This window comes from Suncus etruscus, chromosome 17 (genome assembly GCF_024139225.1).
Source record: "Suncus etruscus isolate mSunEtr1 chromosome 17, mSunEtr1.pri.cur, whole genome shotgun sequence".
Taxonomy (NCBI): domain Eukaryota; kingdom Metazoa; phylum Chordata; class Mammalia; order Eulipotyphla; family Soricidae; genus Suncus; species Suncus etruscus.
The window spans coordinates 17,507,647-17,531,103 of record NC_064864.1 but is presented as its reverse complement, the minus strand read 5'-3'; the positions used below and the strand labels follow the sequence as shown (position 1 = coordinate 17,531,103).

The 23,457-nt window shown below is 40.7% G+C and overlaps 1 protein-coding gene and 1 non-coding gene across 2 annotated transcripts in view; one reads left to right on the top strand and one right to left on the bottom strand.

The window, feature by feature from the left end:
• ATAD1 (ATPase family AAA domain containing 1) overlaps window positions 1-17,769 on the top strand; it is a 42,243-nt gene extending 24,474 nt beyond the window's left edge. The window contains exons 6-10 of the mRNA XM_049764665.1: window positions 3,003-3,109; window positions 10,262-10,351; window positions 12,005-12,055; window positions 13,717-13,850; window positions 15,854-17,769. Coding sequence (XP_049620622.1) covers window positions 3,003-3,109; window positions 10,262-10,351; window positions 12,005-12,055; window positions 13,717-13,850; window positions 15,854-15,974 — 503 coding nt within the window. The 3' untranslated portion in view covers window positions 15,975-17,769. The remainder of the gene's footprint in view (window positions 1-3,002; window positions 3,110-10,261; window positions 10,352-12,004; window positions 12,056-13,716; window positions 13,851-15,853) is intronic.
• Window positions 7,549-7,654, bottom strand: LOC125995304 (U6 spliceosomal RNA). The gene has a single exon (XR_007490848.1). It is a non-coding gene; the product is annotated as a U6 spliceosomal RNA (small nuclear RNA).
• Window positions 17,770-23,457: the final 5,688 nt, after the last annotated feature.

Sequence of the window (23,457 nt, the reverse complement as noted above, 5' to 3'; positions counted from 1 at the left end):
TTGGATACCTTTTTTATTTTAACTTATGTTCAGCCTAAAATTAATTTTAGGCTGGCTTTTTCCTATATTTTATTCCTATATTTTTCATAGATGTTCAGCCTAAAATTAACTAGGTTAGTTTTTTCCTATATTTTCCTTCTCATTTTGCTTTTTCCCTTTTTATTAGTAAATTGGACATTTTTTTTATATGTTAGCCATTTAAATACGTTTGGGTTTCTGTGCTTATAAATTGTCAGTTCTTTTTTTTTTTTTTGTATTTGATATCTGTTGATTCTTTTATAATTATAGTTATTATCTACTCTTTGTTTTCTACTTTATGTGAGTTTCTTTTATAGAGACCTAAATTTGAGTTGGCTGCAAGCAAGGGAAGTATCGTACCTATTATACTGTCTCTAGTCTCTAGTTCATCCTATAGCTTTTTTTTGGGGGGTGGGGGTTGGTTTTTGTTTTTTGGGCCACACTCAGTGACGCTCAGGAGTTCCTCCTGGCTACGTGCTCAGAAATTGCTTCTGGCTCGGGGATTATATGGGATGCCAGGGATTGAACCCAGGTCCATCCTAGTCAGCCACGTGCAAGGCAAACGCCCTGTCTTTCGCCACCACTCCGGCCTCAACCAATAGCTTTTAATCATACTATGATTACATGAAATATTAAATACAGATATTTAGTGCTTAGGTTAATTGCTTGCCTTGTTTTTTCACCAGTTTACTCCAATTGTTAGGTTTTTCCTGGCATGTTAATTATGAATTTGGGAAAATTTTTAGTTTCTTTCATTCTGATGGTTGTATTTATCATTTTATTGTAGCTCTTAAAGTTGTCAACTTTTTGCTGCCCCCTCTGCCTTCCTTTCTCTGTTGTTTTTTTGAGGTGTATTGGAATTACACACTTAGCACTAAATGATGTTCACACTGAAAGAGGAATGTCATAATGTCATAATGCCAATTTTGGAATCACTCAAAGCCCATGTTTGCTAGACAGGCATTATCATTATTATTATTATTATTATTATTATTATTATTTTTTTTTTTTTGTTGTTTTGGTTTTTGGTTTTTGGGCCACACCCAGCAGTGCTCAGGGGTCACTCCTGGCTGTCTGCTCAGAAATAGCTCCTGGCATATGGGACACTGGGATTCGAACCAACCACCTTTGGTCCTGGATCGGCTGCTTGCAAGGCAAATGCCGCTGTGCTATCTCTCCGGGCCCAACAGACACTATTATTACACCCCCTTCCCCACTTTAATTTTTTAGTCCCTTTTCCTTGCTTTAGGTTTATAGTAGGTATATACAGATGAATTATGATTGTTCAGTTTAGGATTTTTCAATTTTTATGATAAAATAAAGTAAAAATTTTAAAGAGTAATTTTTTTTGTAACAAGCGTGCTTTGAGTTTTGAAGTAGTATATTTTGAGTATTCAGTTGATTACCTGAAATATTTAATATTTTATTATAAAGTAGAATTTGTGTTAGGTCATTTTGCCGTACTGTAGAATGATAGGGAATTCTGAGCAGAATTTAAGAGAGTAGGGTAAGTTGAAATGTGATAGGTTAAGTATATTAAATTACATTTTTAGCTTACAGAATTGACAAAATAAACCTATAAGAAAGTAACCTCCCATTGTAAATTGAAGGGCTTTATTATTTTTCTGGGTTTTTTTTTTTTTTGTTTGTTTTTGGGCCATACCTGGTGGTGCTCAGGGGTTACTCCTGGCTATCTGCTCAGAAATAGCTCCTGGCAGGCACGGGGGACCATATGGGATGCCGGGATTTGAACCAACCACCTTAGGTCCCGGGTCGTTTGCTTGCAAGGCAAACGCCCCTGTGCTATCTCTCCGGCCCCATTGTTAACATTTTTGTTCTTAATTTGGACTCCATATTTTTTTAATTCTGCCTATGCATAAGAAATCTATGTCAGCTGGAAGATTTTTTTACTCAGTGTTGCTTCTTGTGTATTTCTTGTTTTTGAATTTAATTTCCTTCTTACCAAAGTCTCACAAAGATCAAGAATGATTGAGTGAATTCTGTCTCTGAAAAAAATGAAATAATTCTAGGGGCCAGAGTGGTAGCACAGCGGCAGGGCGTTTGCCTTACATGCGGCTGACTCAGGACAGATGCTGGTTTGATCCCCGGCATCCCTTATGGTCCCTGAGCCAGGAGCGATTTCTGGACACAGAGCCAGTAATAACCCCTGAGCGCCCGCCAGGTGTGGCCTCAAAAAACAAACGAAAAAATGAAAAATGAATTAATTTTATACTCACTGTTAAATGTTATTCATTGCTTTTCTTTAGTATTTTGAAGCTGTAATCCCATTATCTTCCCAGATATTTTTTTGCTGTCAAATCTATTTTGTTTCTGGGGGGCTGGAGAGATAGCATGGAGGTTAGGCATTTGCCTTGCATGCAGAAAGATAGTGGTTTGAATCCGGGCATCTCATATGGTCCCCCAATCCTGCCAGGAGTGATTTCTGAGTGTAGAGCCAAGAGTAACCCCTGAGCACTCCCTGAGTAACGTCTGGGTGTGACCTAAAAATCAAAATAAATAAATAAATAAATAATATTTTGTTTCTGTTAGATTCTGACCTTGTTCTGGTTTATCTTGTTTTATCTAATGGCTTTCTTTTAGATTTATATATATTGGTTTTTTTTTTTTTTTTTTTTTTTTTTTGGTTTTTGGGTCACACCTGGTAGCACTCAGGGGTGATTCCTGGCTCTTTGCTCAGAAATCGCTCCTGGCAGGCTCAGGGGACCATATGGGATACTGGGATTCGAACCAATGACAACCTGCATGAAAGGCAAATGCATTACCTCCATGCTATCTCTCCAGCCCCTAGATTTATATTTTAGTTTAGCTAATTGCTATTATTTCAGAGTAAAGTGTGAAAAGGATACAGTTGAAACTTTTTTCTTGTAATCATCCTGCAGTTGTTGATTTTTGATAAAGTAATAAGTTTTATTGAGCCAGTATTCGTGATTAATTTCTAAGGTTAAGGGTCTTTTCCCTTTTAGACTCCTTTCTACGAAACCGTTCAAGTTCTGACCATGAAGCCACAGCCATGATGAAAGCTCAGTTTATGAGTCTTTGGGATGGGTTGGATACAGATCATAGCTGCCAGGTATGTAGAGAAACCTGCCTCAAATAGCTGCTGTTCACAGAAAATTCGTTCACACAAACTATGGCCTGTGGGCGGCCACATGTGGCCCGTGGAGGACATTTATCTGGCCTGCTGGGTGTTTTTGCTGCCATTTTCTGTCCTGCTTAGCAGCCAACTAGCTGGTCTCTAACTCCCCTCCTCTCTGTCTCTTGTTCCTCCTCTCAATCTCAACCTTAGTCCTCAAACTATAGCTTGTGGGCCACTGTTCATAGTTTTGTTTTGTTTTTAACTCGAGTCTGGCCCTCCAACAGTTTGAGTGACAGTGAGCTGTCCGTCCCCCTGTTTAAAAACTTTGAGGACCTCTGGGCTAATATTTTTATTTGTTTCATATTTAACAAAATGTAAGTTAGGTTATCTAAATGCTTGAAATGAATCCTATGAAAAGGGGAAATCAAGCTAAAGCTACTTGGTCTATGGAAGTTTTCATTTTTGAGGGGCCATACCCAGCAGTACTCAGAGCTTATCCCTGGCTCAGGGATTACTTTCTGGGGGTGATCAGAGAACTGCATGGAATGCCAAGGATTGATTTCAGATAGACTTCATGCAAGGCAAGCACCTTTACCAGCTGTATTCTCTTTGGCTTCATTAACCATTATTTCAAGTATTGCTACTCTTTGGAGTATTTTCTTTCTTTTTTTTTTTTTTTTTTTTGCCTTATTTTTGTGTGTTTTTTTGTTTTGTTTTGGGGTCATACTTGGCAGTGCTCAGGGGTTACTTCTGGTTCTGCCCTCAGAAATCGCTCTTGGCAGGCTTGGGGACTATATGGGATGCCAAGGATTGAAATTGGGTCAGCCACGTGCAAAGCAAATGCCCTACTGCTGTGCTATATCACTCAGGCCCCTTTGGAATATTTTCATTCTTTTTGTTTGTTTGTTTGTTTGTTTGTTTGTTTTTGTTGTTTTTGGGCCACTCCTGGTGGTGCTCAGGGGTTACTCCTGGCTATCTGTTCAGAAATCGCTCCTGGCAGGCACAGGGGACCATATGGGATGCCAGGATTCGAACCAACCACCTTAGGTCCTGGGTCGGCTGCTTGCAGGGCAAACGCCACCGTGCTATCTCTCCGGTCCCTGGAATATTTCCTTACAGAATGTCATTTCCTTGTAGTGTCCAGTGGCTGTATCTTATTTATATTTATGCTTTTGTCATAATTTATCTATGCAAGACCTGAGGTTGACTGTTAAATTTCTATGCTCAGGGGTTACTCCTGGCTATGCGCTCAGAAATCGCTCCTGTTTCAGGGGACCATATGGGATGCTGGGGATCGAACCAAGATCCTTCCTGGATCAGCTGTTGCAAGGCAAACAATCTGCCTCTGCTGTCGCTCCTCAAGGCACACCCTTTTCTATGATTAGAGCCTCAGGTTATATGTGGTCAGACAATTTTATTGTGTGCTTTGCTGTAGTTTCTTTACTATTTTTTGCAGTTGTTATATTTTAATTTTTTCATAATTGATTTTCCTGTGCTTTTAAGTTGGTATTTTTTGGGGGCCACAACCAGCAGTGCTCAGAGTTTACTCCTGGTCTGTGCTCAGGGATTGTTCCTTGAAGGCCTCAGGGAACTATATGGAGTCCTGGTGATCAAACTCAGATCCTCAGCATACAGGGCAAGTACTGTGACTGCTGAATACTCTTTTTTTCAGCCTGTTTTCATGTTTTGTTGCCATAGGACTTGAAAATCTGTCTCACATTGATAATCATTCTAGAGTAGGAAAATTTAAACTATGTTTTTTTTGTTTGTTTTTGTTTTGTTTTTGGGTCACACCTGGCAGCGCTCTGGGGTTACTCCTGGCTATGCGCTCAGAAATCGCTCCTGCCTCAGGGGACCATATGTTGGGATGTTGGGATTCAAGCCACTGCATGCAAAGCAAACGCCTTACCACTGTGCTGTTTCTCCAGCCCCTAAACTATGTTTTTTCTCTGTTTTTTTCTACATGACCTTTATGGATTTAGGGGCCACCCCAACTCAGTGATTATTCCTAGTGGTGGTGGAGGGGAACAGGGATAGACCATTTGTGCTACTGGGGATTAAACTCTAGTTGACCATGTGCAAGGCAGGTACTTTGCTTAGTAAGTATACTATCTCTGTGCCCATTTTTTTAATGTTTGTTTTGGGGCCACACCTGGCATGCTCAGGAGTTATTCAACCATATGGGATGCTGAGGATCAAACCTGCATTGGACTTGTGCAAGGAAAGCATTCTACCTGCTGTACTATCTCTCCAGCCTCATCTCTGGTGTTTCTTTATTTTAACTTGGGAATTGCTGAGGTTCAGATCTAAGGCCTTTCCTTGCAAGGCAAGTACATACACTGAGTGATATCCCCCACCTAGGTCTTTTTTAAATGTAAAATGACTGGGTTGGGAACACAGTCCTTGGTGCTCAGGATTTACTCCTTGTTTTGTTCTTACTGCTGAGGCTCAGGTGACCATATAAGGTGCTGGGGATTGAACTTGAATCAGCTGCATGCAAAGCAAGTGCCTTATCTGCTGTATTATCTCTCTGGCCATCATGTAAAAAAAGATCTTTTACAAGTTAAACTTCATACTTCATTTAAAAAAATGTTGGGGGGGGGGCGGGCAGGGCATGTTTGTGGGTCTTGGGCCACAGCTTAATGTGCTTCAGAGCTTACTCCTGTGCTCAGAATCATACCACGCTGTTTCTGAGGAACTATGTATGGTGCTGGGGATTAAACTGGAATCGACTGTGTATAAGACAAGTATGTGTATAAGACAAGTACCTTAATCTTTATAGATCATTTTCTTTATTTTTGGGGCTACACCTAGTGGTGCTTATGGGTCATTCCTGCTCTACACTCAGGAATCACTCCTGACAAATTTGGGGGAACCATCATATGGGATGTAGGGGATCAATCCCAGGTTGGCCTCATGCTAGGCAAGCACCCAACCCACAGAACTGTCGCTTGAGTTCCTCTCCCACCATTTTATAAAGATTTGTAAGTCTTAAATACCTAAACGGTACATTAATTGTACTGCTTAAATACTGTTGCTTTTCATTTTCATTGTTTTGTTTGTTTGTTTTTGGGCCACACCCATCGGCACTCAGGTTACTCCTGGCTCTGTGCTCAGAAGTCCTTCCTGGCATGCTCGAGGGTCCATATGGGATGTCGGGAATTGAACCCAGGTTCGTCCTGGTCAGCTGTGTGTAAAGCAAATGCCCTACCACTCTCTGGCCCCTCATTTTAAATATTAACTCTGTAATACTACAGTTGAGATGTATAAAGGGCCTATATCCTGTTCAGCCAATATTTAGAATACCTAGTGATAAACTTTATTTTTTAAACATCAGGAATATCATTTATATCCTGTATTTATTTGTTAGACCCTGGTGTGCTAGGTTTATGTAGATTTTTTTTCAACCTAAATTGTAGGATTTTATTTCCCTTTCTGGAATTTTCGCTCTTTCCTTTTTGTTGCTGTTGATTTCACCATCCCTGGCATGAGTTGTACTTGGCAATGATGAAAGTGGGGTGTTGAGGAGCAGGATCTGCAGTATGTGTGTGTTGCCCAGATAGTGGGTTTTTATTTGATTTTGTTTTGGTCTGTTGCTTTTCCTACAGTGTTTCTCGATTTGTTTTTCAGTTTCTTGTAGGAATTGCTTTAAAAGTCTTTTATTTTCTCTACTGCCTAAGAATATAGTCAGTCTTCAGCTATCTTCCATATTAATTTGAATTTGTCTTGCAGTACAATATACTCACAAGATACTCTTTATATTCACTCTTTATCTTATTAAAATTATTAATCTTCTTAGACACCAAGACTTATCATCTTACATTTGACAACAAGTTTTATAGAATGTCAGAAGTCAGTGAAGAAAAACAGTATTAACACTGTGATTGTAAGCCCATTGCAAATCCAAATGCAAAATTGGATTTTACTGGGGCTGGAGCGATAGATAGCATGGCCAGTAGAATGTTTGCCTTGCACTTAGCTGACCCAGATTCAGTCCCTGGCATTCCAGTCCCTGGCATTCCTTTTGGTCTGAGAATTGCCAGGAGTGATTCCTAAATGTCAGGAATTAGCCCTGAGCATTGCCAAGAATCCAAAAATAAATAAATACATACATAAATACATACATACATACATACATACATACATACATACATACATAAAAGCTAAATAATTTTTTGGATTTTACTTTGAAAGTAACATTTTCTTTTTTTTTTTTCACTTTTTTTTTTTTTTTTTTTTTGGTTTTTGGGCCACACCCGGTGACGCTCAGGGGTTACTCCTGGCTATGCGCTCAGAAGTCGCTCCTGGCTTGGGGGACCATATGGGACGCCGGGGGATCGAACCGCGGTCCGTCCTAGGCTAGCGCAGGCAAGGCAGGCACCTTACCTCCAGCGCCACCGCCCGGCCCCTTTTTTTTCACTCTTGAGTTTGCAAAAAATATGGAACGCTTCACGAATTTGCGTATCATCCTTGTGCAGGGGCCATGCTAATCTTCTCTGTATCGTTCCAATTTTAGTATATGTGCTGCACTGAAAGTAACATTTTCAAAGTAACTTTTCTATTTGTATTTGTATTTATATTTTTTCCCTCTAGGTGGCAACCTTTCATAGTTAATCGAAAATAATTTGACTCTTGACTATCATTACATGCAAAGTGTGGAAGCAGAATATAAGATTTGGAACACCTTTCAACATGTTCAGAATTTAGCTTTCCTTTCCTTTCCTTTTCTTTTTTTAAATAATATCTTTATTTAAGCACCATGATAACAAATATGTTTATAGTTGGGGTTCAGTCATAAAAAGAAAACCTCCCTTCACCAGTACAACATTCCCACCATCAGTGCAGAATTTAGTTTTTAAATTATTTCAAAAATCTAAGACTTTTATTTAGAAAAAAGGTACTAGTGAAATGAACGTTTCTATTAGTGTAACACCTGTTTCATTTGCGATGGCAGATATCCGCTATCACAGGTCATTCAGAAATGTGAACAATAGTGAAATCCTTCAGAAAGAGTGCTTTTATCTTTGTTTTGTTTGTATTTATATTTTCATTTCTACATTTTACAGTGTCCCAAGTTTCCCACCCACTACCCTAAGCCTGTCCTTTGCAGGCACAAACAGATTTCCTGGCTTGAGATTGGTGCTACTTGAGCCTTCTGTGTAAATGTTTAGATCGGGTGGCGAACACGCATGCGGCTCCTGGCCAAAATGAATACGGCTCTTTGCCTCTTATCATTCTTTTGTATACTGTGGCTCTTTGCCAAGTTTGGATTTTGTTCTGCTGCTTCTGAGGAGGGACCTCTGAGGAGAGATCTCCGAGCACATAGTCCCGGCTCCCATCCCTCTGAAACAACTGTACGGGCCAGCGAGCTTGGGGACCCGGGTGTCACATGTTGGGTCACATCTGCCGTTAGTTCTTTGTGTGGAGGACTCAGCACACCCTCACCATCACTGAGGATTTTTACCCTCTCTCAAAATGGCAAAATGCAATATGCGTTCAATAGATTATTGTTAAAATTAGATGCTTTTGTGTGAGTGTTTGTCTGTTTTGGCAGGTCATTGCATGGTGTGGCTTTCTGACTCTTACAGTTTAAAATTTTGGCTCTTTGTATCGAACTTGTTCACTACCCCTAGTTAAGATTCACTGAGCTTGGTAAAATACGATGTAACTTTCTTATGAGATTTCCTGTGATGCTACTGGCTGACATGGCTATGAGGTATTGTTATCTACAGATCCAGAACTAATTTGGTGATGCTACTGGCTGACATGGCTATGAGGTATTATTATCTACAGATCCAGAACTAATTTGGTGGCTTGGAAGTTTGATATGGTTACATGTAAAGTTGAGTGGTTTTCTGTTCAAACATATCCAGTGAGGCGTTGGGTTGATGTGGCTTCAGGCAGAAAGGAAAATCTGCCCCCACCGGTTCTGAGAAAAACCCAGAGGTGTGAGCTTGGACCAGCTGCCTGGGAAGTTAGTGGCCATTTTTTTCTTTTGGAGCTTGGTAAAGGAGCTGATCTGTTTCTCTGCCAAGAAGAGTGTAGCCCTGGCTGAAAATTTGATTGTTTAAACTTTTATTAATCATTAAGGTTTCACTTGATGCAGAATCAGAGGTTACTCCAAAGGGTTGAAGTATATGATTTTTTTTGCACGTGCCTCTGCTCTGGGTTCAGTACCTGGCACAGTGAGATCCTCCAAGCACTGAGGGGTATATATCCAAAGCACAATAAAATTACTTACATGGTGTTGCTAGCATCCTCAGGTAAAGTGAACTCTTGAGAGAAAGTCCTTTTTTTAATTGCTACAATCAGAATCCTCAGAGTCAGGGAAAAGGATACTTTCCTTATTCTTCTTATATTCTCAATATATAATATAAACGACTTTTAGTTTCTCAGTCTGTAGCTGAGCAGTTCTCTGTTGCAAATGCAATCTTTTAAAACTTGTTTTGGAGGGGAGGGGCCAAACCTAGCAGCACTCCTGGCATACTCAGAGACAGTGTGGGATGCCAGAAGATGGACTGGGTGCAAGGCAAACACCCTACCTGCTGAGCTTCCACAGCAACTGTAAAAGATACAGCTACTGTATCTTTTAAACATCGTTTTAAATAGAAATTTTAGTTCTTTGAAATGTTATGAACTTTCAGAGTAGCAGTGATTTTTGTAATTAAATATTTAATAATATTTGGTTAAAATAATTTCTTCTGGGGTTGAGAGGGTTGAACCACATCTGCTAATGCTCAGGGTCTACTCCTAACTCAATGCTCAGGAGTCAAACCTGGTGGTTCTTGGAGAACCATTTGTGGTGCTGGGATCAAACCAAGGTTGTCTGCCTGCCTTGACACCTACCTATACTCTCTCTGGCATTAAAATGATATTTCTTATAGGAGATTTAATTTAAATTTTTAAAAAATTTTTATATCTTATAAGTCCTAGTAATCGCATCAGAATGGCGGGCAGTGGGTGGACTGAGATGACACAGAACTGGGGGAGTTATTGGGTGCTTTGAGGTTGATGATGTGAGCTTACTAACTATATGAAGACTACAAATTCTACCATTGTAAACACATTACCTAAACTATAATACAGTTTAAAAAAAAAGAATGCAATCGGTAAATTTAGTTTTTACCTTGTGTTTTCTTGGCATAGGTTATAGTGATGGGAGCTACTAACCGTCCTCAGGATCTTGACTCAGCTATTATGAGAAGAATGCCCACAAGATTTCATATCAATCAGCCGGTAGGTGAACAGTTACATAATCATCTTTTATCATAGGTCTTTGCCTGTGGTTTTTTTGGGGGTGGGGGTTTGGGCCAAGCTCAACAGTGCTCAGGGATTGCTCCTGGTGGTTTTGGGGATCAAACCTGGGTCAGCCCTTTGCAAGGTAAGGGTGCCCCCCATGCTGTATTATCTTCCCTTGGCCTTGAGGCTGCATTTTTTTTCTTTTGGTTTTTGGGCCACACCCAACAGTGCTCAGGAGTGCTTCTGGCTCTGCACTCAGAAACTATTCCTGACAGGCTCAGGGGACCAAATGAGATTCTGGGGACCAAACCTGGATCTGTTCTGAGTTGACTGCATGCAAGGCAAATGCACTACTGCTGCGTTAATCACTTTGGCCTCTACCTGTGATTTTTTAATAGGGAATGATTTGGGGTGGGAGACAGGATGGGTCATACCTGGTGGTGTTGAGAGCTTAATCCTGGACTTACTACTTGTTCTGTGCTCATGGGACTGACCATACATGCTACTGGGGTTTGAACCAAGGTGATCTGTGTGAAAGGCAGAGGTAAAGCAAGTCAGTGCATCAAAAACTCCTGGAACATCTCTTTGGCTGAGCGAAATAAATTTTTGAATGCCGTTTATTTTTATGATAGGGAAAAAGGAATAGGGTAGGGAAACTTACCTGCCCCCCCCACCTTTATCGTTCATCCATTCTCTTTTTTCTTCTTCTTGAAGAACAGTGCTACTTATATGTTTCCCTTCAATGTAATTTAATTCGTTTTATCTAAATACTCATTTAAGAAATCTATAAGGTCATGATAGCCTCTAGACATTGTGCTTGTAGGTGCTGGGAATTCAGAAGAAAAAGGAGCAAGACAACTATAAGTGACTAGTGCTTATTTCCCAGAGTAGGTGATGCCACATGGTGGCAGTGGCTGGAATACTAGCCAGAGTATAGTAGCCTTAAGTGCTATTGAGGGAGGGAGCTTTCTGTTTGATTCCTTAATGCAAAAAAGATTTCTTTTTTTTTTTCTTTTTCTTTTCTTTTTTTTTTTTTTTTGGTTTTTGGGTCACACCTGGCAGTGCTCAGGGGTTATTCCTGGCTCCAGGCTCAGAAATTGCTCCTGGCAGGCACAGGGGACCATATGGGGCGCCGGGATTCGAACCGATGACCTCCTGCATGAAAGGCAAACGCCTTACCTCCATGCTATCTCTCCGGCCCCTCTTTTTTTTTTTTTTTTTTTAATTATTTTTTTTTTTTTTTTTTTTTTTGTTGGTTTTTGGGTCACACCCTGCAGTGCTCAGGGGTTATTCCTGGCTCCAAGCTCAGAAATTGCTCCTGGCAGGCACGGGGGACCATATGGGACGTTGGGATTCGAACCGATGACCTTCTGCATGAAAGGCAAATGCCTTACCTCCATGCTATCTCTCCGGCCTCGCAAAAAAGATTTCTAAGGAGTTACTGCGTGAACAATTTTTTTTCCTGGAAAAGGGGCATTAGTTTTGGTTCTCTAGACCTTTGCTTTAGCCAGTAGTTTCCATGACCTGAATTTCTACCATTCCTGTAGCTATTACTTAGTAACTTACAAGTGAAGAAGAACAAAATGGGAAAACAAGTTGATCCTTTTAGTTTTTGTTAATGCTAACCTAGATATTATCTTTTTCTTTTAGGCTCTAAAGCAAAGAGAAGCAATCCTCAAACTTATCTTGAAAAATGAAAATGTAAGTAATAGATTACACTTCAACCCATTCTGAAAATATCACATTTGTGCTCATAAAATAATATTTTTGTGTGTGGTTTTGGGGCCACACCCAGCGGCACTCAGGTTACTCCTGGCTCTGTGCTCAGAAATAGCTCCTAGCAGGCTCGGGGGACCATATGGGAGGCTGGGAGGGTTGAACTGGGTCCATCCCAGGTTGGCGCTAGCAAGACAAAAACACCCTACCACTGTGCTATAGCTCCTGTCCCTCATAAATTATTTTTAAAGAGAAATAGTATACTTGAACTAATCAAAAACAATCTTTTTTGCAGATTAAAAATCCTAACATCAGTGTTGTACTTTGTTACAAAATAAACATTTATATTTTTATTTTATCTTTTATTTGGTCACTGTGAAATTACAAAGGTATTCGTTATGGGGTCTCAGACATTGTTTTTGGGGGGCGTTTTGGGCCACACACAATGGCGCTCAGGGGTTACTCCTGGCTCTGTGCTGAGAAATCACTAATGGCAGCTTGGGGGACAATATGGGATGCCTGGGATTGAACCCGAGTTGGCCACGTACAAGGCAAACGTGCTACTCGCTGTCCTACCACTCGGCTCATATTCATAATGTTTTTTTGTTTGTTTTTTGTTTTTGGGCCACACCCAGACACCCCATGATTCTCAGGGGTTACTCCTGGCTACACACCCAGAAATCATTTTTGGCTTGGGGGGACCCTTTGGGATGCCAGGGGAATCAAACCATGGTCCATCCTAGGCTAGCACTTGCAAGGCAGACGTTTTACCTCTGGCGCCACCTCTCCAGCCCCTGGATTTTTTATTTTTATTTTTTTGAATATCATTGCATTATTTTTTGGTGGGAGTTTAGATTTGGGTTGTTTGTATTTTGTTTTTAATTTTGGACCACACTTGGCAGTAGCCAGGGCCTTTTCCTGGTCTGTACTCAGGGATCACTCCAGTGGGATTTAGGGGACCATATGGAGGACTGGGATTTAACCCTGGTCAGCCTGTGTGCAAAGCCTTACCCTACCTTTTTCTACCTTTTGTACTCTGTCAGGCCCTGAAAGTGTTTGTGAATGATTCTACTGCTGGGCTGCAGTTGCTGTTTCCATATGTTAATATTTTTAAATTCTAATAAGTGCATTTCCCAGCATATGTGTATTTTACATACATACACATATATACACATGTGGTGTGTGTGTTTTTTTTTGTTTTTGGTTTTGGTTTTTGGGCCACACCCGGCGGTGCTCAGGGGTTACTCCTGGCTGTCTGCTCAGAAATAGCTCCTGGCAGGCACGGGGGACCATATGGGACACCGGGATTCGAACCAACCACCTTTGGTCCTGGATAGGCTGCTTGCAAGGCAAACGCCGCTGTGCTATCTCTCCAGGCCCTGGTGTGTGTGTGTTTTTTTTTTTTTTGTTTGTTTGTTTTTTTGTTTTGTTTTGTTTTTTGGGTCACACCCGGCATTGCTCAGGGGTTACTCCTGGCTGTCTGCTCAGAAATAGCTCCTGGCAGGCACGGGGGACCATATGGGACACCGGGATTCGAACCAACCACCTTTGGTCCTGGATCGGCTGTTTGCAAGGCAAATGACGCTGTGCTATCTCTCCGAGCCCCTGGTGTGTGTTTTTTAAGGCATGTTTTATATTGTTTTAAGGTGGACAGACACGTGGATTTGTTGGAAGTTGCCCAGGAAACTGATGGGTTTTCGGGAAGTGATCTCAAAGAGATGTGTCGTGATGCTGCTCTCCTCTGTGTGAGGGAGTATGTCAATTCTGCATCAGAAGAAAGGTTTGTGTATTTAGAGTTGATCGCTAATGCTGAGATATTGTAAAGCTTTTAGGTTTATTTTATCGTAACAATTTTGCTTATGAATGAAAATGAAATAGAAGTAATAATTCTAACACTATTTCCTCCCCTTCCCCCAATGGGTTAGGAATGGTCTGGAATGAAAAGTAAGATAATAAATAAACAATCAAATTTTTACTAGAAACCTGATACCAAGTCACAGAAAGTTACAATAGTAAGATTACTCTTCATTTACTAGGAATCCAGGGTTCTTTTACATTTAATTTCCCATGGAAATGAGTGCCTGGCTTCCCAGAAATGATGCATATGTTGCAGGAGCCTCCTAGGGCCTAAACTTCTGTTCTCATTAAAAGACATATTTATTAAACAAAACACGAAGTGTCACTCGAAAATCTTACTTGAAGCCAATTTCAGACTATGATGAACTTTTTTTTTTTTCCCTATGATCAACTTTTGAGAAATCAGAGCTTTTTGGTTTGGGTTGAGGGCCACATCCAGTTGTGCTTAGGGCTCATTCCTGGCTCTATGCATGAGTTTCCTTCCTGGAAGGGCTTGGGGGTGGGGGGTACCATATAGGTACTTGGATCAAACCTAGTTTGGTCCCAGCACACTGGCAAGAACCCATTTCTCTACTCTTCAGCCCCAAGAAATAAGTTTTGTTGTTGTTTTATTTGTTGATTTGTGGGCCACTTCTATTAAATCTCAGGCCTTACTCCTGGCTTTTAGCTTAGGAATTACTCTTGTTGGATTGGTTACTCCTGACTATGTGCTCAGAAATCGCTTCTGACTTGGGGGATCGTATGGGACGCCAGGGAATCAAACTGCAGTCCCTCCTTGGTCAGCCCCTTGTAAGGCAAACGCCCTACTGCTGCTCCACCGCTCTGGCCTCGCCACTATTTTCTTTTTAACTGAAAATAATTTTATTTTTTTATTATTTTTATTCAAACACCATGGTTACAAAGTTGTTCATACTACAGGTTCTTTTCACAGATAAAGTTGTTCATGATTGAGTTATAGTCATACAGTGTACAACCTTCACATTTTCTGCCACCAACAAGTTTGCCTCTCATCCTCCTTCATGCCCTCTTCCCTTCCTCCCATTCTCCCCCGCCTGCCTCTGGAACAGCATTCTCTCTCTTACTCACGTATACATTCTCATCTCTGTTGTTTCTGAATATTATCCCCACACTATCTCTTATTTTCTTTATATCCCATATATGAGATTATTCTATTTATCCCTCTGACTCATTTCATTCGGCATAATCTCCACGTATAAGCAAATTTCATGACTTCATTTTTCCTAACAGCTGCATAGTATTCCATTGTCCTACCCACTGTGTTGCTATAGTCTCAAGAAACTAAATTTTATTTTTTTTATCAACCTGTAATAACAGCAAGGTTACTAGTGAACTGGAGTAATGCAACCCTGATAGACTAAAGATTTTTCATCAGGGCAGAGTTCAACAGGTTGAGCATGTGCTTTTTTATGTTGACAACCAGGTTTGATTCTGGCATGGCATGGACCTCCCGAAATAATGCCCGGAGTACCTTTCTGTGCCCCCAGTTTTCATGTGAATAACTTTTGATTCCTTTTTGGAGTTGTAGATCCATTTAGATTAAGTGACACTAAACTTGCTGACCCTATGGTAATATTCTATAATTGTATAGCATTTGATTTATAATTGCCACTGCTCTAATGTTTATCACCTGCCATCTTAGCTTTTATAAAGCCTTATAATGAAGCTTTGATTGATTGGAGTTGGGGATTGAACTAGTGTCTCATATTCTTAGCTCAACAGGCAAAGCTTATAAAGTTTCGCATACACAGGGTAATAAAGTAATTCAGATGAACCCTGTAGTTTGAATTTCTTTGGGGACATAGGTGGGAAGATTTTGCTTTTTACTATTGGTAAAACATTTAAAGGAGAAATATATTGTTATTCTAAAGTGATTGAAATATTTGGTGATTTTTGTTTGCGTTTTAGCCACGATGAAGATGAAATTCGGCCTGTGCAACAACAGGACCTGCATCGGGCAATTGAAAAGATGAAGAAGTCGAAGGATGCAGCATTTCAGAATGTTTTGACACATGTTTGTTTAGATTAAGAGTAAAGACCATCTGTACAGTTCACTGTGGCCCAGTTTGATGTGCCCTCTTGTCAGTGCAAGTAGAATCAAGGAAGTGTCGTTTCAGCAGTGAGGGAGTCATGTTTGACACTGGTTTTGTACTCTGAATTCTAAGTTATTGAGATAACGTTATATAAACGGTGTTACTACTGTCACAAATCATGGGAGGAACAATTTAATCCATCTTGAGTGTGGGTGCTTCTGCTTGATCTCTTTAGCCATATGTTGCAGCCTTATTGCATCTAAGCCGGTCTTCAAGTGACAAAGGAGTCACTTTGAGACTTTAGTGAGAAATAGGGATGTGATTTAAGTGCCGGTGTTTAGATACGTGAGTATGCGCGTCTGTGTGTATGAGTGTATATTAATGTATATATTCACACATTTTATATTAACATTCTGTAGATATGTTTGAATACAGAAACTTTTTTTTAAATCCATCAGCTGAATCCAAGTACCAAGTCTGTACAGCAAAACCAAGATTTAAGGTTGTGTCTAGAAGGTACAGTGATTCAGTTATTGTCAGATGTCACTTTTTTTTTTTTTTAAGTTAAACATTTTTTCCCTGTGGTTCAGTAGTTAGAAGCCAGCTGCGTCTGACTACTTCAGATGGAGCTTTCTTGTTGTGGTTGCCAGGATAATAAAAATACTTTTTCAGTGGTCAGTATTGACTGGTTGCTGTGTATCTGTGAGAGTGATATCATTTTAACCTTTTCCTGCAAGCACAAAGATTTAAGTCCTCTTTCTTAGTTCCTCTATGTAAAGGTGGACTGAAAGCCCTTCATGGTAATGGCTTTGAAAGAGTCCAGTACTATTCAACACTTGGATGTGACTTTCCTGTCTTCTCAAATGTAAGGTAGTTCTGTTGTAACGATGTTTTTGAAATGCTTTTTAAAGTTTTATGTTCTTTTATTAGGCTCAAATGCCATGTGGTCACTTAAAAAAAGAAAGCATTACTAAATGTGCTATCAGTACTCACTTTTAATATTTTGTTTTCTTAGAATAAATTTGTCCTCAGGTTAGTACAAACATCCACATCAAAATTCCCATGTTATATCTGTAGTCATTTTGATGCTGTGCGCTATATGTGAAAAATATTTTTATGACCAATATTTCACTAGTCAGAATTTTGTCATAAGCACTTAACTAAAACACAGCATGAGGAAAATGGCACAGTATGATCTTGAGGTACATGCCTTCTGAATCAGCAGAAATATTTAAATTATGCTTAATATATTTTGTTTTTATTCTTTTCTTTGAAAATTCTTTGTCTTTAATCTGTTGGATAGTTTACACTTAAATTGTGCTTTGAATGGTGGACGATACAGGTTGCAGGAAAACTTTGGATAACAAAAAGCAAGTTCTGAAAATTGTCAACATGATTGAAAAATTTTAAGTGCAAAACACAAGATACCAAAAATAAAAATTTTATTTCCATTTTTAATAACAGCATTATGCTATTATTTGATAAATTGTAATAAAGAGATCCCCCTTTATTGATTTTTCTCCATTCCTTGGTCTTTTTAGTTATACAGATTTCCTGGGTTTTCATTTTCTTTTCTGGTTGACTTGTCTTTGTGGAGCCAGAGTGATGGTACAGCGGGGAGGGCATTTGCCTTGCATGCAGCTGGCCCGGGTTCTGTCCCTGGCATCCAATATGATTTCCTGAGCACTGTCAGGGGTCATTGCTAAGTGCAGAGCTAGGGTTAAGTCCTAAGCTCTGCCAGGTATTACCCCAGAACTTAAAATATAAATAAATAAATAAATAAATAAACTTTGAGATGCTTCTATTTTGTTGTGTTATGTAACTTACAGACTTTAAAGCATGCATTCTAGTATTTAATATGAATTTTAATTTGTGACTAGTTTATTTAGTAAATTTAAATTTAAATTGATGACTTCCTCTAACTTTGATGGCATATTGATTTAAAATAAATGCCCTAATTTTTTTACTTAAATATTCTCAAATTCAGAAAATCTAATAGAAGTAGTAGTAGTGGTTTAGATTTGCTTGTTTTTGGCCTACACCTGGTGGTGCTTGGGGTACTCCGGGCTCTGCACTCAGAAGTCATTCCTGGCTGGCTCAGGGACCATTTGGGATACTAGGGCTGGACCTCAGGTTGGCTGTGTGCAAGGCAAATGCCCTACATGTTGTGCTATCACTCCAGCTCCACAAAAAAATTTTTTTAATGAGATTTGAAATGCACTACTAGCAACTATGACTTACTGGCCATATTAGTTAATGTAATTAAGGAAATTTATTTATTTTGGTTTTTGGATCACATCTGGTGGCGCTCGGGTTACTCCTGGCTCTATGCTCAGAAGTCACACCTGGCAGGCTCAGGGGACCATATGGGATTCCGGGATTCTAATGAGGGTCTGTCCAGTGTTGGCCACATGCAAGGCAAATGCCTTAGTGTTGTGCTATCGCTCTGGCCCCATAAACTGATTATTTAAAAAAAACATTTTAGGGCCTGGAGAGATAGCACAGTGGCGTTTGCCTTGCAGGCAGCCAATCCAGGACCAAAGGTGGTTGGTTCGAATCCCGGTGTCCCATATGGTCCCCCGTGCCTGCCAGAAGCTATTTCTGAGCAGACAGCCAGGAGTAACCCCTGAGCACCGCCGGGTGTGGCCCAAAAACAAAAAACGAAAACCAAAAAAAAAAAAATTTTTTTTAGGGACCGAGAGATAGCACAGCAATAGGGCGTTTGCCTTGCACGCAGCTGATCCAGGACTGACAGTGGTTCGAATCCCAGCATCCCATATGGTTGCCTGTGCTGGCTAGGAGCGATTTCTGAGCACAGAGCCAGGAGTAACCCCTGAGTGCCTCCAGTGTAATCCAAAAACCAAAAATAAATCAATAAACAAACATTTTACTGTCATGTGATTTATTCGTCTGTAAACATGCAATTGAAAACGTTTGATTTTTGAGGTATCTTTGTGGTGAAGGCTAAAAATACAGGATCTAGAATTAGACTGCCTGAGTTTAAAGTTTAAATCCAGCCTCCCCTTTAATAATCATGCATTCTTTTTTTTTTTTTTTTTTTTTTTTTGTGGTTTTTGGGTCACACCCGGCAGTGCTCAGGGGTTACTCCTGGCTCCATGCTCAGAAATTGCTCCTGGCAGGCACGGGGGACCATATGGGACGCTGGGATTCGAACCGATGACCTCTTGCATGAAAGGCAAACGCCTTACCTCCATGCTATCTCTCCAGCCCTAATCATGCATTCTTGAACTACTTCTCTAATTTATCTTTATGAAATTGGTAAAATAGAGCATCAGTGACACTCACATTGTGTAGCAGGAAGATAATACAGCATAGCACTTGGCACATTGCTCAGATTAATTACTGGACAACTACATTATTAAATTTATTCATTTTTATAATGTACATATCTGCTGATCATGCTGTTTCTGCAATCTTCATGCTTAGGACCATTCCTCTAGGTCTGTACTCTAGGGATTGAGTGTTTGTATATTTTGCTTTTGGGTCACACCAAGTGATGCTCCAGGGGTATTCCTGGCTCTATGCCTAGGAATCATTCCTAGTGAGGTGCGGGGGAACCAAATAGAATGTTGGGCATCAAACTCTGATCAGATGTGTGCAAGGCAAACGCCTTAACCAGTGTGTACTGTCAGTACAGCCCCAAGATTGAAATGATCAGACTCGAATCAATTTAGTATCTTTAAACATTTTTTCCCTATCATTAAGCCAGAGAGAGAGAGAAAAACGCAGAATGGTCTCACTCATCTATGGGTTTTAAGAAAAATGAAAAACATTCTTGCAATAATTTTCAGAGACAAAAGAGAGGAGGGCTGGAAGTTACAGCCCACTTCATGAACCTCACCACAAAGAGTGATGAGTTTAGTTAGAGAAAAAACTATATTGCGAACTATCCTAACAATGAGAATGTATGAGGGAAACAGGAAGCCCGTCTAGAGTACAGGTGGAGGCGGGGTGGGGAGGAGGGAGATTTGGGACATTGGTGGTGGGAATGTTGCACTGGTGATGGGGGTGCCCTCTTACATGACTGAAACCCAACCACAATCATGTTTGTAATCAAGGTGTTTAAATAAAAATATTAAAAATAAAAAGGCGGGGGGCGGTCTATTTGAAATATTTTTTTCTTTTTGCTCAGAAATATACCTTGGCAGGCATGGGGGGACCATATGGGACGCCAGGATTTGAACCAATGACCTGCATGAAAGGCAAATGCCTTACCTCCATATTATCCCTCTGGCCCCTGGTATGCAAATGTTTAAAGCGATTCTTTGCAATTTTTTTCTTACTAATGCGAGTTTTTATTGCGAATATTTGGTAAGCGAAATCCCTTATGCAGCCCTGCCTCATCCTGACTTTGCCTCCTGCGGCCCCCAGGTAAATTGAGTTTGAGACCCCTGAACTAGAGGTTCCGGGTATACTAAGTTGTCTAACTCCAAAGTCTTTGTGTCCCAGTAAAAGTTCTCAATCACAGTTGTCATAGTCAGGTTTCTGTAGAGATCCTGTCTTTTTGCACACAAGTCAGGGTGTAACGGAGCATCATCTGATTTCATCTCACTGCAGATTTCATCTCAACGCCCTAAATGCTAGTTGTTGCTGTTTTCAAATCAGGTTGTCATGTGAGTCCACTCTGGAGCAAGATGGTACCAGGACAGCATTAGGGCCTTCCCTGGTAGAACTCCAATTCCTGGTGCTGGTGCAGAAAACCATGCTGGTTCCATAAAATCCAAGGTTCAGGGGTGAATGGTCATTGTCCAGTTGTGTGAAGCTTAAGCCAGGTCACTAAGACAAATGTTATGATCTGGTTTTAAGAAGATACATTGTACAAATGTCATGTAAGATTAGCAATTTAATTTTTTTAACCATTGTGAATATACATATACTACTGTAGCAATATCAGTAGTGTATATGGATCATATTACCAAAATGGAGTCTATTTTTGTATACTCTCATTTTTGCAGTTAACTTGAAATCAGAAAAATTTGGTGGGGGAGGGGGATTGGGCCACACCCAGTTTTGCTTGGGATTTCTGGCTCTGCATTTGAGTCACTGCTGTGAACTTGAATGACCACATGGGATTTCTGGGATCAAATCAGGATTAGCTGTGTGCAAGGTAAATGTCCTTCCAACCCACTGTACTATCACTCTAGCCCCTATAGTCATAAGCATAAAGAAAACCAGGGGCCGGAGAGATAGCATGGAGGTAAGGTGTTTGCCTTGCACGCAGAAGGACAGTGGTTTGAATCCCGGCATTCCATATGGTCCCCCAAGCCTGCCAGGAGCAATTTCTGAGCATAGAGCTAGGAGTAACCCCTGAGTGCTGTCGGGTGTGACCCAAAAACAAAATCAAAGAGAAAAGAACAGTTATAGTTCTGTTATAAGCAGCCAACTAGCTGTAATACAATAAAGAATTTATTTGGGGCTGGAGAGATAGCATGGAGGTAAGGCGTTTGCCTTTTGTACAGAAGGTCATTGGTTCAAATCCCGGCATCCCATATGGTCCCCGTGCCTGCCAGGAGCGATTTCTGAATATGGAGCCAGGAGTAACCCCTGAGTGTCACAGGTGTGGCCCAAAAACCAAACCAAAACCAAAAAAAAACAACACCCCTCAATTCCCAGGGGAAAAAATGGTCCCATTCAAGACAAAAATCCTGAGAGTGAGTGTGCAAACCAAGATCAAAAATAAACACTGGGGGCTGGAGCAGTGGCACAACGGTAGGGTGTTTGCCTTGCATGCGGCTGACCTAGGACAGACCACGGTTTGATCCCTGGGTATCCCATATGGTCCCCCAAGCCAGGAGTGATTTCTGAGTGCATAGCCAGGAGTAACCCCTGAGCGTCACCGTGTGTGGACCCAAAACAGAACAAAACAAACAAACAAACAAAATACACTGCAGCTCGAGTCTTAAGCAAATGACCCTCCAGGTAATTCTTTGACTTAAACAGTTTGAGAGCAAGTAATTGGATTTAATGTTCATCAGGCAATGAAAAAAAGAAAATATCTTTGGGATAGTTCGTGGGGCAAATGTTGGAGTGCTCAGGACTTTGTCCTGATTTTGCTCATATGTGGTGCTGGGGATTGAGGGTTAGCCCTGTGCAAGATAAGCACCATATGCTGTCCTATATCTCTGGCTCCAAAATATTTTATCCAGAGGAAATTTGAATATTATGGAGAATGTGATTGTATAAATGAGAAAGTGACAGTTGACCAGCTGGTGATGTGAAGTTATTGGAAATCTTAAAAAATAAGCGTGTTAGGGGCCAGAGAGATAGCACAGTGATAAAGCATTTGCCTTGACGCAGAAGGACAGTGGTTCGAATCCTGGCATCCCATATGGTTCTCCTGCCAGGAGCGATTTCTGAGCGTAGAGCCAGGAGTAACCCCTGAGCGCTGCCGGGTGTGACATACACATACACACACACACACACACACACACACACACGCACGCACACGCACGTGTTAGAGCTGGAAAGAGCACAGCGGTAGGGCATTTGCCTTGCACACAGCCAACCCAGGACCGGTGGTGGTTTGAATCCCAACATCCCATATGGTCCCCCAAGCCTGCCAGGAGCGATTTCTGAGCACAGAGGCAGGAGTAACCCTTGAGTGCCATTGGATGTGACCCAAAAACTAAAAATAAATAAATGTGTTATAATGACAGGAACGATGGAAATGGGCATAACATATTACAGTTTTGTGGGCAACCTCAGTCAGGGGTGGCTTGGTCTGATCCCATAAATTTACTTGATGGACTGCCACTTAGTGGTGATCACTTTTTAACTTGGCATTACTTTGCTCCAGATAATTCACATAAAAAGAATTGTGAATACTTGGGGCTGGAGAGATAGCATGGAGGTAGGGTATTTGCCTTGCAAGCAGAAGGTCAGTGGTTCGAACCCCAGCATCCTGTATGGTCCCCCGAGCCTGCCAGGATTGATTTCTGAGCATAGATCCAGGAGTGACCCCTGAGCGCTGCCGGGTGTGACCCAAAAACCAAAAAAAACATAAAAAAGAATCGTGAATACTAAAGTATAACACTGGATTTTGCTTTAATTTCAGGGAGTACAAACTCTTTCTTCTTATGCAGTTAGGACTAAAGATCTTTCTTTGAAACTAGTTGTCCGGGTTCTTGGTTGTAGTTTGATTTGAGAAGCCTAAACCCAATCCCTGACTCCCTGTGCAGCAGCCTTTTGATCTTGGCAGCAGTATTTGAATTGGAAGGAGTTTGGGTGCAAAGTTCAATTTTGTGATTCTCTTTTGTATTTAGTTTGATAAAGTTTAAACATTTATCTAATCATCGTAAGAATGTGCAAGATGACTGGCTCCTCATCTTTGATTTCCTGCGCAAAATCCAGGAAGTTTAAATTGTTTATCCTAGCAGTTTGTTTTTGGAAGTGATGTTCCCATATTTATCTCTATTGTGAGTCTTGGCCGGAATCTTCCTGTACTTTCTTCCTTAATTT